General features: G+C 43.8%; 1 protein-coding gene across 1 annotated transcript; it reads left to right on the forward strand.

Moving 5' to 3' along the window:
- The first annotated feature begins 8,135 nt into the window (after positions 1-8,135).
- Positions 8,136-12,751, forward strand: LOC115200586 (ubiquitin-conjugating enzyme E2 L3). The gene is made up of 4 exons (XM_029763761.1): positions 8,136-8,239; positions 9,827-9,922; positions 10,130-10,316; positions 10,927-12,751. The coding sequence occupies exons 1-4, from the start codon at positions 8,213-8,215 to the stop codon at positions 11,079-11,081; spliced, it is 465 nt and encodes a 154-aa protein (XP_029619621.1). The 5' UTR covers positions 8,136-8,212; the 3' UTR covers positions 11,082-12,751.
- The last annotated feature ends 1,997 nt before the right edge of the window (positions 12,752-14,748 follow it).

Below are 14,748 nucleotides of genomic sequence, written 5' to 3' on the forward strand. Positions count from 1 at the left end.
ACGCACGGCAAGCAGTACCGGAGCACCAAGTCTAGGACCAAAAGGCTCCTTAACAGCCCCAAGCCATAAGACTGCTGAACAGTTAATAAAATGGCCACCCGGACTATTTGCATTGGCCACCTTATTTTTGCACTAACATTCTTGCGGTGCTCTATACACACTCACTGGACTCTACCCACACACTCACTGGACTCTACCCACACACTCACTGGACTCTACCCACACACTCAAAGGACTCTACCCACACTGACTGGACTCCACCCACACACTCACTGGACTCTACCCACACACTCACTGGACTCTACCCACACACTCACTGGACTCTACCCACACACTCACTGGACTCTACCCACACACTCACTGGACTCTACCCACACACTCACTGGACTCTACCCACACACTCACTGGACTCTACCCACACACTCACTGGACTCTACCCACACTGACTGGACTCCACCCACACACTCACTGGACTCTACCCACACACTCACTGGACTCTACCCACACACTCACTGGACTCTACCCACACACTCACTGGACTCTACCCACACACTCACTGGACTCTACCCATACACTCACTGGACTCTACCCACACACTCACTGGACTCTACCCACACACTCACTGGACTCTACCCACACACTCACTGGACTCTACCCACACACTCACTGGACTCTACCCACACACTCACTGGACTCTACCCATACACTCACTGGACTCTACCCACACACTCACTGGACTCTACCCACACACTCACTGGACTCTACCCATACACTCACTGGACTCTACCCACACACTCACTGGACTCTACCCACACTGACTGGACTCCACCCACACACTCACTGGACTCTACCCACACACTCACTGGACTCTACCCACACACTCACTGGACTCTACCCACACACTCACTGGACTCTACCCACACACTCACTGGACTCTACCCATACACTCACTGGACTCTACCCACACACTCACTGGACTCTACCCACACACTCACTGGACTCTACCCACACTGACTGGACTCCACCCACACACTCACTGGACTCTACCCACACACTCACTGGACTCTACCCACACACTCACTGGACTCTACCCACACACTCACTGGACTCTACCCACACACTCACTGGACTCTACCCATACACTCACTGGACTCTACCCACACACTCACTGGACTCTACCCACACACTCACTGGACTCTACCCACACACTCACTGGACTCTACCCACACACTCACTGGACTCTACCCATACACTCACTGGACTCTACCCACACACTCACTGGACTCTACCCACACTGACTGGACTCCACCCACACACTCACTGGACTCTACCCACACACTCACTGGACTCTACCCACACACTCACTGGACTCTACCCATACACTCACTGGACTCTACCCACACACTCACTGGACTCTACCCACACACTCACTGGACTCTACCCACACACTCACTGGACTCTACCCACACACTCACTGGACTCTACCCACACACTCACTGGACTCTACCCACACTGACTGGACTCCACCCACACACTCACTGGACTCTACCCACACACTCACTGGACTCTACCCACACACTCACTGGACTCTACCCACACACTCACTGGACTCTACCCATACACTCACTGGACTCTACCCACACACTCACTGGACTCTACCCACACACTCACTGGACTCTACCCACACACTCACTGGACTCTACCCATACACTCACTGGACTCTACCCACACACTCACTGGACTCTACCCACACACTCACTGGACTCTACCCACACACTCACTGGACTCTACCCACACACACACTGGACTCTACCCACACACTCACTGGACTCTACCCACACACTCACTGGACTCTACCCACACACTCACTGGACTCTACCCATACACACACTGGACTCTACCCACACACTCACTGGACTCTACCCACACACTCACTGGACTCTACCCACACACTCACTGGACTCTACCCACACACACACTGGACTCTACCCATACACTCACTGGACTCTACCCACACACTCACTGGACTCTACCCACACACTCACTGGACTCTACCCACACACACACTGGACTCTACCCATACACTCACTGGACTCTACCCACACACTCACTGGACTCTACCCACACACTCACTGGACTCTACCCACACACACACTGGACTCTACCCATACACTCACTGGACTCTACCCACACACTCACTGGACTCTACCCACACACTCACTGGACTCTACCCACACACACACTGGACTCTACCCACACACTCACTGGACTCTACCCACACACTCACTGGACTCTACCCACACACACACTGGACTCTACCCATACACTCACTGGACTCTACCCACACACTCACTGGACTCTACCCACACACTCACTGGACTCTACCCACACACACACTGGACTCTACCCACACACTCACTGGACTCTACCCACACACTCACTGGACTCTACCCACACACACACTGGACTCTACCCATACACTCACTGGACTCTACCCATACACTCACTGGACTCTAGCCATACACTCACTGGACTCTACCCATACACTCACTGGACTCTACCCACACACTCACTGGACTCTACCCACACACTCACTGGACTCTACCCATACACTCACTACACTGATACTCCAACTCACACTTTCACTTTCACACTCTCTACATACACTGCTGCTACTCTGTTTATTATCTACCCTGACTGCCTAGTTACTTTTACCCCTACCTACATGCAGTGGTGTAAAGTACTTAAGTAAAAATACTTTGAAGTACTACTTGAGTAGTTTTGTTTTTGAATCTTTACTTTACTATTAAAATTTTTGACGACTTTTACTTCACTACATTCCTAAATAAAAGAATGTACTCTTTACTCCATACATTTTCCATGACACCCAAAAGTACTCGTCACATTTTGAATGCTTAGCAGGACAGGAAATGGTCCAATTCATGCACTTATCAAAATAACATCCCTGGTCATCCCTACTACCTCTGATCTGTAAGATTCACTAAACACAAATGCTTTGTTTTATAAATTATGTCTGAGTGTTGGAGTGTGCCCCTGGCAGACAGCTGCATCTGAAAGTAATAGGTACATCTGAAAGTAATAGGTACATCTGAAAGTAATAGTTACATCTGAAATCTGTACATGGATGTGGTTTTCCAACAGCAAAGCTCAGTGCAACACAGCAGTGTTGGCATTGTTTATATACTTTTTTTTGGTAATGTTTCCAACACCCATATTGTACACTCACACAGCCATTCAAAGTGTGTTGCATTATGGGGCAATACAATTATCTCACTCATATGTCGACTGCATGAACTTTACAAAAATCCTTTGATTTAAAGGTCATGAAGTTTCAACTGTAAGTTTTTTCAGTTGCTCTTCACCAGCTTCATCCTGCAGCCATCACCTGCATAGTGGGAGGCTTAATTGTCAACCATCATAAGGGTGTTATTGTTTGACCCACGCTAAAGTGACCAAAGATGTGACTAAAAACAGGAAGCAACTTTGGCTCGATTCATATGTGTACAGTGGATATGTACAAATGAATGTGATATTTGAGGCTCACACATGATATGTACACAAATGATTTCAGTTTGTAAATGTGTGATATGGGTTTGGAGACATGTTTATTTCGACATTAAAGAAAGAAAGAAAATCCTTTCATAAACAATGTCAGTCACTGCCATGTTGCACTGAGCCTTGCTGTTGGAAATCCACATCAGTGTCTGCTTTTTGTCTGTAGCAGATGCACCTCCCCTGACTTCACTCCTCGATTTTTGTCTGCAGTCTGTTGCTTTGGCCTTACCACTCAAACAAGCCCATTGTCAAGATAGACATGTGACCTCTCTAACAATGGAAATACCTCAAAAATGGAAGGCAGGCGGGAGGAGGTGAGATCAACTGGGACCATTCTAGCCAATGAGAGGGCCGATACCCATATGAACGGCAGGCACAGCTCCTATACAGTACATAATGTGTTTGTTTTTTTCTCAAAGTGTCCGGGATGTCACGTGTCCTACTTATATCAGTACACTCATAATAGTCTCTACCAAGTCCCCAACACCCGGATGTTCTGGTTTTCAGGGGAAATGGAAAGAGAGCCTGTCACGCAATTTCTGCCTCTGGATTATATACAGAGATCTGTATATAATGACGAGATGCTCATGTTTCCACCCTAACAATGGGAGTCATTGTCCCAAAGGTGGGAAGGCAGGCAACAAGTTTAGGTCCAAAATAAGCCCATAGAAACGCATTGGGCTTATTTTGGACAGATTTTGGCGAGAGTGAAATCTCTCGCTTCACCTCTTCCTCTCTGCGTTAACAAGGTGACACTCCCATTTTAACTAGGGTTGAATATTTTCCTGGTATTTTACAAATGTTCCATCCCTAGAACAAATCACTTTTCTCCCGTTTTTTTATTTCTTTTTATTTAACTAGGCAGGTCAGTTAAGAACGAATTGTTATTTGCAATGACAGCCTACCAAAAGACAAAAGGCCTCCTGCTGTCACAGGCGTCAATGAAAGGTGACCAAAATGCAGCGGGTATAGTGCTCATCTTTCTTCTTTATTTGAAAGGACACTCAAAACAAAATAAACAGACGACAAAACAGTTCCATAAGGCACACAGGCTATACAGAAAATAACCACCCACAAAAACACAGGAAAAACAGGCTGCCTAAGTATGGCTTCCAATCAGAGACAACGAAAGACACCTGCCTCTGATTGGAAGCCATACATGGCCACACATAGAAAAAGAAACATAGAAATAGAAAACTAGAACCAAAATCCCCTAGAACCAAAAAAAACAAAACACACAAAACAAACACCCCCTGACCATACTACAATGACAAATGACCCATTTACTGGTCAGGGCGTGACACCTGCGGGACAGGGGCTGGGATTAAAAATATAAAAAATATATAAATATAGGACAAAACACACATCACGACAAGAGGGACAACACTATACAAAGAGAGACAATAACATAGCAAAACAGCAACACATAACAACACAGCATGGTAGCAACACAACATGGTAGCAATACAACATGGTAGCAGCACAAAACATGGTACAAACATTATTTGGCACAGACAACATCACAAAGGGAAAGAAGGTAGAGACAACAATACATCACGCAAAGCAGCCACAACTGTCAAATACCGGTAACCTGGTATTTCCTGCCAAAACCGGAAGTGTCATTCAAAAGCGTTATAAAGTATATATAAATAGGCCTATGTCTGGATTTGATTAGAGCTTTGATCGAAAATGCATGCCTGGTGCTACCTGGCCCTGATTGGACATATATTAAATACATTTTATGGGTCCAAACCCCAAAAAGACCAAATGATTGTGCTGTTATCCAATACATAAGATATAGGCTACTGCACATTACGCACCACAGAAAAACATAAAATCCCATAGATGTAGTTAGACTTCAGGAATGATCGTGGACTTCAGGAAACAGCAAAGGGAGCACATCGACCGGACAGCAGTGGAGAAGGTGGAACGTTTTAAGTTCCTCCATCTATATATCACGGACAAACTGAAACTGTCCACGCACACAGACAGTGTGGTGAAGAAGAGTCAACAAGCACCTCTTCAATCTCAGGAGGTGGAAAAAATGTGGCTTGTCACCGAAAACACTCACTAACTTTTACAGGTGCACAATTGAGAGCATCCTGTCGGGCTGTATCACCGCCTGGTACGTCAACTACACCATCCACAACCGCAGGGCTCTCCAGAAGGTGGTGCTGTCTGCACAACGCATCATCGGTGGCAAACTACCTGCCCTCCAGGACACCTACAACACCCAATGTCACAGGAAGGACAAAAAAGATCATCAAGGACATCAACCACCCGAGCCACTGCCTGTTCAACCCGCTACCATCCAGAAGGCGAGGTCAGTACAGGTGCATCAAAGCTGGGACAGAGAGATTGAAAAACAGCTTCTATCTCAAGGACATCAGATTGTTGAACAGCCACCACTAGCACAGAGAGGCGGCTGCCTACCTACAGACTTGATAACATTGGCCACTTAATAAATGGAACACTAGTCACTTTAATAATGCCACTTTAAGAATGTTTACATATCTTACATTATTCATCTCATATGTATATACTGTATACTGTATCCTACACTATCTATTCTATACTATCTATTGCATCTTAGCCGCTCTGTCACTGCTCATCCATATATTTTATACTTATATATTCTCATCCTATTCCTTTACTAGATTGTGTGTATTAGGTTTTGATGTGGAAATGTTAGATATTAACTGTTAGATACTGCTGCACTGTCAGATCTAGAAGCATAAGCATTTAGCGACATTCGCAATAACATTTGCTGACCATGTATGTGTATGTGACCAATAAAATGTGATTTGAGCTATATGCTCTATTGGGTAAATAAATGAATGGTTGACTGTGCTCCGTACTGAGATGGGCCGTCTGTCCCCACCCTGAGCGTTGATGAGTCATCACGCAGAGGCCGTAGAGAAGCCAGATTCAGACATCGCATATAATTTAACAGTTCCATTTCACGCAATGCTGTTCATATACATGATTTATTATAATTTACTGGTTTCTCAATTATATTTATCACGGGAAAAGGGAGAGGTTTTGAGCGGTAAATCTCGGTAACCGGGGTTCCCGCATTCAACCCTAATCTTAAACTCCTCTACATTCACTGGATTGGTTGAACAGTGCAGAAGAGGCCTGTTATTTTTCTTCTCTTCAAGACCAGTGCATTCATCTTGTGCACATCTATCACTCCAGTCTTTAATTGCTAAATTGTAATTACTTCGCCACTACGGCCTATTTATTGCCTTACCTTATTTGCACACACTATATATCGATTTTTTTTCTATTGTGTTATTGACTGTATGTTTTGTTTATTCCATGTGTAACTCTGTGTTGTTGTATGTGTCGAACTGCTGTGCTTTATCTTGGCCAGGTCGCATTTATAAATGAGATCTTGTTCACAACTGGCCTACCTGGTTAAATAAAGGTGAAATATTTTTTTTGTTAGGGAATCTAGTTTCAGGCGTTTATTTTACGCCTGCTACGTTAGGTTACACTCGTAACAAGCATAACGAAACTTTTATTCGATTAAACAGGCCATACCAAATTCGACACTCATGGACCTCCATTTAAAAAAACTCATCGCTTGGTGAGCTAATAATAATACGCTACCTTCTGGAAAATACAGATTTTGGGCAGTTTAGGCTTTCTCTCTCGCTTCGCCTCTTCCTCTGACTGCAGTCAAAACTTTGTGACATATGATCACGTTTTTTTGTAAAGTCCAGGTAGTCGTGATGTAGGCGCAAGTCTGACCATTTTTACCCCATAATGAAACACTTTGGAAGGCGGCCCATTGCCTTTTTGGAACTGGTAACACTATTTTTACGCCACTTCGATACCGAAGTGTATTTTGTAGCAGAATAGGAGAATTTACGCAGCAGGTTAGGATAATTAACGTAGTAGGTTAGGCGACTGAGGCTAAGGTTAGGAAAGGGGATAGGATTAGCGAAAATGCTCTCCTAACCTGCTATGAAAATCACTCCGCGTTGTATCAAAGCGGAGTGGAAAGAGTGGGCTTGTTTGGTAAGGCTGAAGAAACCGACTGCAAACTGCATCTGCTACAGCAAAAAGTCGGAGGCTCGGTGCAACATGGCAGTGTTGCCATTGTTTAGAAACTGTTTTTTTTGTATTGCAGATGCCGAAATAAACATGTCTCCAATCCCCAAATCACACACTTAAATATAGGTGTGTACATTGCTATCAATTGGGCAGTAAGAGCCTGAAATATCACATTCATTCATATCCAATTTAATCATGAATATCGGCAAAGTTTATTCCTGTCTCAGTCATGTATTTGGGTCGCGTTTGTCAAACAATAACACTAATGATTGATTGACAAATGCTTCCCACAATGTAGACGATTGCTGCACATTGCAACGGGTGAGGAGCATGTCGACTGCAGTCCAAACTTCATGTCCTTTGATCACATGGCTGTTGTAAAGTTGATGTAAGCGCAAGTCGGACAATTTGTATCCGCATAATGCAACACACTTTGAAAGGCGGTGATCAACGATAGTCGCCGACTTGACAAAAGTGATCCGCTCGAACGCGTCCAGTGTGTCGCTTTTTGGAACTGCGAAAGCAAGCCGCCCTGTCGCCGCAGTGTATTCTGGGTACCCACAGTAGATTCAAGATGGCGGCGAGCAGGAGACTGCACAAGGTAAATCTCATGATCGCACTATTTTCATATATCTATCAACATTTAAGCCGAATGGTCTATCTAAGGGCTTAGTCATTATTTACCCCAACGCTGCCACGATGTCATGATGCGTATTTGTCCCGTAACGTTGTGTGTTGAAATAATGTCCCGCTAAAAGCGAGAAGTCGCTCTGTTTCGTTGACTAGATAGCTAACCTAACTAGCTAACGTAAGCTAACTCAAACTATGGGGTGTATTCATTACCTCTTACATCGGACACAGTTTACCGTTTGTGAACCAAACAGAGCGAACGAAGCGGGGAGGGACCAACCTCAGTCTATCCAATAGAAACTCGTTTTCGTTGCAAAACGTTTGAAGTAAACCGTTTCGGTTGCGAAACGTTTTGTAACATACCGTCAGACGGAACGGTTTGCCACAGAATCGGCGTAATTAATACACTCCTGGTTTGGAAACACCGGCAAATTTAAGCCAAATTGAGGATCACAGCAGGGAAACCAGTACGCAGTGTTGCTCGCTAATACTTAGAACTGACACCAATCTCCGGTACAGAAAGAGAAACTGACACATCAAATTATTATCAAAACCTTGCGATTGCTGAACAATTTTCGTTATTGAACTAGGCTACTGTAACTAGCTAACTACGCCAACTGTCTGAGCGGTTTGTTTGATGGCTAGCTACTTTAGTTAGCTAGCTAGCTCCCCATATCGCCCAACTAGCGTTAGCTAGCTAAACCAAAGAAAGGGCGTTTCACTTACAATGTGCTACCTGAGTCACAATCTCATTGTCCCAATGTTTAGAGGATTAGCAAGTCGCACAACGGTTTTACTTTTAACGTTTCAAGTTAGCCCTGTGTATCAATGCGATTTAGTTATAGTCACGTTAACTGCTGTAACGTTAGCTAGTCAGCTAATGGTAGTAGTTAACGACTTTATAAACTATGTGCTTCCGTTTTAGAAACGAAACCGCAAGTTGTTAGTTAATGCTATTAACGTTACTAGCTATCACCGCACATATGGTTGTGGAAATACATTTAGTCAAGTGTTATATTTGATAGTTATAGTTTTTGTCACTAACAGTAACGTTGGATAGCTAGCCAGTTATGTGGGTCTATACTACTAGATAGTCAGCCAGATATGGCTCTTATCAACACGACACCCTGGTAGAAAATTAACTCATGGTGCAGTTATCTCATGAGGTCATCGTGAAGGTTTGCAGCAGTAAACGAAACCGAAACGTTTTCTAGACCTAACTAATAATAAACACTCGGCAAACTGAATTGTGTGGACCAAACAAAACATGAATTAGTAAGCTTTCTGGCTTTTAGGTTTGTTTACATCAACAAGACGTGTCAATGCCATATTTGCTGTCATTCACAGACATTGATGCCTCACGGGCAGATGGCTCTCTGTTTATGCATAATGACTTGAATGACATTTGACTTATTGTAGTGAATGCGGAGCCACAGTCATTGGAAGTTCTCCTAACCCCTTCCTAAGAGTCGGATATGTACATTACACTTATGTTCCTTTTCCTCATTGGAGAGGGTCGCTTAACGTGTCATAATGTTGTATGTTGCTCTCTTTTCAGGAACTTGAAGAGATTCGCAAGTCTGGAATGAAAAACTTCCGAAACATTCAAGTGGATGAATCCAACATACTGACCTGGCAAGGTCTCATTGTCCCTGTAAGTGGTTTTATTCCTTATCATCGTCAATTCATGGCTTCACAATTCTCTCATGAAGGCCATTAAGTTCACAGAAGCCCTGTTGTAGTTATAGAACTATTACATGTATGGAATGTCATTACAAGGTTATACGGGTTGCTCCTTGGGTATGGTCATTGTCGAACTAACTAACCATGGTTTATTTTCTACCCATTACTCCTCTAATAGGACAACGCTCCTTATGACAAGGGAGCTTTCAGGATTGAATTAATCTTCCCCGCCGAGTACCCCTTCAAGCCCCCCAAGATCACATTCAAGACGAAGATCTACCACCCCAACATCGACGAGAAGGGACAGGTGTGTCTGCCTGTCATCAGCGCAGAGAACTGGAAGCCAGCCACCAAAACGGACCAAGGTGGGTGAGCCTCAGTCTCCCAATAGTCACTCTCTGGTGGGAGTGCGGTCAGCCCTCTGGTGGGAGCGCTGAAACATTAGCTTGAACATTTTACACACATAACAGTGCTGGATTTTCCTGAAAGTTGAGTTGCGCATAAATGTGAAGTCAGGACTTAAAAACCTCTCATTTGCCTAGAATGTAAATTATGCCTGCAATGCTTATGTGATTATTATTTTTAATTTTTTTAACCTTTTATTTAACTAGGCAAGTCAGTTAAGAACAAATTCTTATTTTCAATGGAGGCCTAGGAACAGTGGGTTAAAACTGCCTTGTTCAGGGGCCGAACGACAGATTTTTTTTTTTACCTTGTCAGCTCGGGGATTCGATCTTGCAACCTTTCGGTTACTAGTCCCAACGCTCTAACCACCGGGCTACCTGCCCCCCCCCCCCCCCTAACTACCAGGCTACCTGCCCCCCCCCCCTAACTACCAGGCTACCTGCCTCCCCTGTAATACCCTGACACTGGAGCAGATGACAGGAAAATAAAAACTTGCACTAGTCATTTTAGGTTCTCAGTGTAGTAATTGATTTTGTAGTAATGCGTTTGTTTTCCCTGTCTATTCTGCAGTAATTCAGTCTCTGATTGCGTTGGTGAACGACCCCCAGCCAGAGCACCCCCTGAGGGCAGACTTAGCAGAAGAATACTCAAAGGACCGGAAAAAATTCTTTAAGAACGCAGAAGAGTTTACAAAGAAACATGGAGAAAAGAGACCAATGGACTGATTACCTGACCAGTGTGTAGCCCTTTCTCTCCCTCCCTTCCTCACCCCCACAACCAAATGTATGTCTTCTCCTCCCTTCTCTCTGTACCTTCCCCATCTCCCCACACATCCTCTCCTCCATTCTTCCCTCACACAAAAACATGTCATCCTAGCAGCCTCACCTGAGCGCGTGGCTGCAGCCACAGCCTACCCTTTACGCAGGACCCTGGATCAGACAGGTTCCTCCTCCTCCTGGTGATAGTTCGAGGCCGTTACTAACTTTCTACTATTTTCTTAAATTAAAATCAAAAACACAGGGAAAAATAAATGGTTAGAGCACTTCCATGTTAAAGATGGTGAACTAAGGAGGGGGAAAAAGTAGAAAGAAATGATTAAAAAAAAAATCCAATGTTTTAGTTTTGCTGTTTGTTTAAAAAGAGGAAAAACAAGAAATCACAGCTTGAGTACTGTATGCCTCTTGTGGTAGCACTAATTTGTGGAAGGAGATTTTTCTGACAGAGAATGAAAAGTTGTGGTTCTGCTTTTCTTATTTTCTGTTTCCTGTTCTCTAGTCTCACCTTGGTCTGTCACACCCCAAAATGAAATGTTAGCTAGGCCCTGGAAGTGTGTGCTGAAATGTTTTCCTTTTGACTTCTCTGCTTCTGTAGTTGCACTGTATTCTGTGGAACAAGCCCTCACCGTTGTCCATCCCCTCAGTTTGGAGCCAGTCCACTGAGCAGACAGAAAGAAAATGGCAACCGATTTAATAAGCCAATATTGTTATCAGTTACAAGTGTAATTGACTGGTGATAATTCTCTGTTTTATTCTCCCCACTGGTCCAAAAATGCCTTTTTATGATTGGAAAACCGAAGAACACTCATAATGTACTTCAGTTTCCATTACTTTCTGTTTATGAGGATGCCCCTCTTTGCATTGGACATATTTTCTCCATTTGCATTCTGAGACTTCCTTCTGAAATGCTTTTGGTTATCTCCCTCTGTGTTTTATGTGGCTGTGTACCCCACCCACTGCAGTCTGCTCAAGACAAAGTGGGAAGTAAAAACAATAGTTCTGACTCCTCACATTTTGCTGTAAGTCTACTATCCAGTCCGCTCATCATCGTCACTCCCACCCGTATTGTCAAACGGAACATACACATGTCAAAATCGGAACCCCACCGCCTTTCTCTCTACATAAATATAATCTTGTCACCGTGAACCAAATCTTATTTGTCATCACGAGAGACTAACACACACGTATATATGTATATCTCAGTGGCTGATATAGTCACTGGAACAGAACAGCCCACCCCCCTCCCCAAGGTCTTAGTGAAGGGTCAGACCTGATTGGGGCAACGCCAGGGGACTGAAGTTGAGTCCAAAATGGCACCCTATTCCCTTTTATAGGGTTCTGGCCAAATTGTAGGGCACTTATGTGCTGTGTTCATACGCAGTGCGCTATATAGGGAATAGGGCTCTGGTCTATAGTAGTGTGCTATATAGGGCTCTGGTCTATAGTAGTGTGCTATACAGGGAATAGGGTGCCTTTGTTTAACACAGACTGATGTACATCACAGTGGTCCTATGTAACAGGTACCTTACACTGAGCTGGGAGAGGTCTGTCTGCCAGTAGGGTGTAACAGCTGTGTGATTCAGTCCAATGTTTCATAATAAAGATGGCTAACCATTTGGTCCCTGTGTCTGGGTGAATGACTGCTGGGACCTTGTCTGACTGCTGTGAGCTTGTCCCTGTGTCTGGGTGAATAAATGTGTTGGGAATGGGAACACTTTTAAAAATGTTAGTTTTTGAGGGACAGTGCAACATTTTTATTGTTTCATAAAGTGCGTGTTTTAAATAATTTTCAACTGCAGTCTCTGGGTAAGATATACTGTAGACGTGAAGGGGAAAGGCAAGATTCAACAATAGGTAAGTGAATGTGTAGGGATTCAGCAGTTCTTCTCGAAGATGTGAAGGCGGGACAAAGTTTGTGGTCAGAGTGACACCACAGAAAGGGATTCCACTATACATTAAGGGACATTTCCATAATAGTCTGGTCTGTACTTCAAATCAGGAACATTGGGCATAGCTGAAAGTTGTAGCCTACATTCATATCAGTGGCCTGACAAGGCAGACTAGTTGGGACAATGTTTAGAGTCTAAACTTTAGACTTTTTAATTTGGCGTCTAGTGAGACAACCTGCCAGTAGAGGGCACCATACTCTAGTCACATTTTATTTTATTGTGTGTAAAATAGCAAAAGGAATAAATACACAATGATTAACAATAACTTGGCTATATACACAGGGTACCAGTACTGTGTTGATGTGCAGGGGTATGAGGTAATTGAGGTAGATATGTGCATTTATGTACAGATAAAGTGCCTAAGCAACAATATAGATAATTAACAGTAACAGCAGTGTATGTGATGAGTCATAAGTTATTGCAATAAGGGTCAATGCATATAGTTAAATAGTTAACCAATAGCTACCCTGACTAACAATACTGAACCAAAATATAAATGCAGCATGTACCGTGTTGGTCCTATGTTTCATGAGCTGAAATAAAAGATACCAGGCATTTTCCATACGCACAAATCGATTATTTCTCTAAACTTTTGTGCACAAATTTCTTAACATTCCTGTTAGTGAGCATTTCTCCTTTGCCAAGATAATCCATCCACCTGACAGGTGTGGAATATCAAGAAGCTTATTAAACAGCTTGACCATTACACAGGTCAACCTTGTGCTGGGGACAAAATGCCACTCTAAAATGTGCACAGATGTCTCAAGTTTTGAGGGAGTGTGCAATTGGCATGCTGACTGCAGAAATATCCACCAGAACTGTTGCCAGAAAATGTCATGTTCATTTCTGTACCATAAGTCGCCTCTAACATTATTTTAGGGAATTTAGCAGTTCGTCCAAATGGCCTCACAACCGCAGACCATGTCTAACCATGCCAGCCCAGGGACCTCTTCATCCTGCGGTATCGTCTGAGACCAGCCACTCGAACAGCTGATGAAACTGAGGAGCATTTATGTCTGTAATAAAGTCCTTTTGTGGGGAAATACTCAGTGGTGGGCCTGGCTCCAAATTTGGGTGGGCCTATACCCTCCCAGGTCCACCCATGGCTGTGCCCCTGACCAATCATGTGAAAACCATAGATTAGGGCCTAATGAATTTATTTAAATTGACTGAGTTCATTGAAAATGTTGCATGTTGAATTTATATTTTTGTTCAGTATATTTAGCAGTCTTATGGCTTGGGGGCAGAAGCTGTTCAGGTCCTGTTGGTTCCAGACTTGGTGCATCGGTACCGCATGCAGTGCGGTAGCAGAGAGAACAGGTCTATGAATTGCGTGGCTGGAATATTTGCCCATTTTTAGGGCCTTCCTCTGACACGACCTGGTATAGAGGTCCTAGATGGCAGTGAACTGGGCCCCAGTGATGTTTTTTTATTTCTATTTCACCTTTATTTAACCAGGTAGGCTAGTTGAGAACAAGTCCTTTATTTAACCAGGTAGGCTAGTTGAGAACAAGTCCTTTATTTAACCAGGTAGGCTAGTTGAGAACAAGTTCTCATTTACAACTGCGACCTGGCCAAGATAAAGCAAAGCAGTTTGACACATACAACAACACAGAGTTACACATGGAATAAACAAACATACAGTCAATAATACAGTAGAAAAAAAG

Source organism: Salmo trutta, chromosome 9, assembly GCF_901001165.1.
Source record: "Salmo trutta chromosome 9, fSalTru1.1, whole genome shotgun sequence".
Taxonomy (NCBI): domain Eukaryota; kingdom Metazoa; phylum Chordata; class Actinopteri; order Salmoniformes; family Salmonidae; genus Salmo; species Salmo trutta.

Coding starts and splice junctions, on each gene's coding strand:
- LOC115200586 (XM_029763761.1), top strand. CDS start 8,213: ATGGCGGCGAGCAGGAGACTGCACAAG. Junction 9,923..10,129: donor GGCAAGGTCTCATTGTCCCT/GTAAGTGGTTTT, acceptor CTCCTCTAATAG/GACAACGCTCCTTATGACAA. Junction 10,317..10,926: donor AGCCACCAAAACGGACCAAG/GTGGGTGAGCCT, acceptor TCTATTCTGCAG/TAATTCAGTCTCTGATTGCG.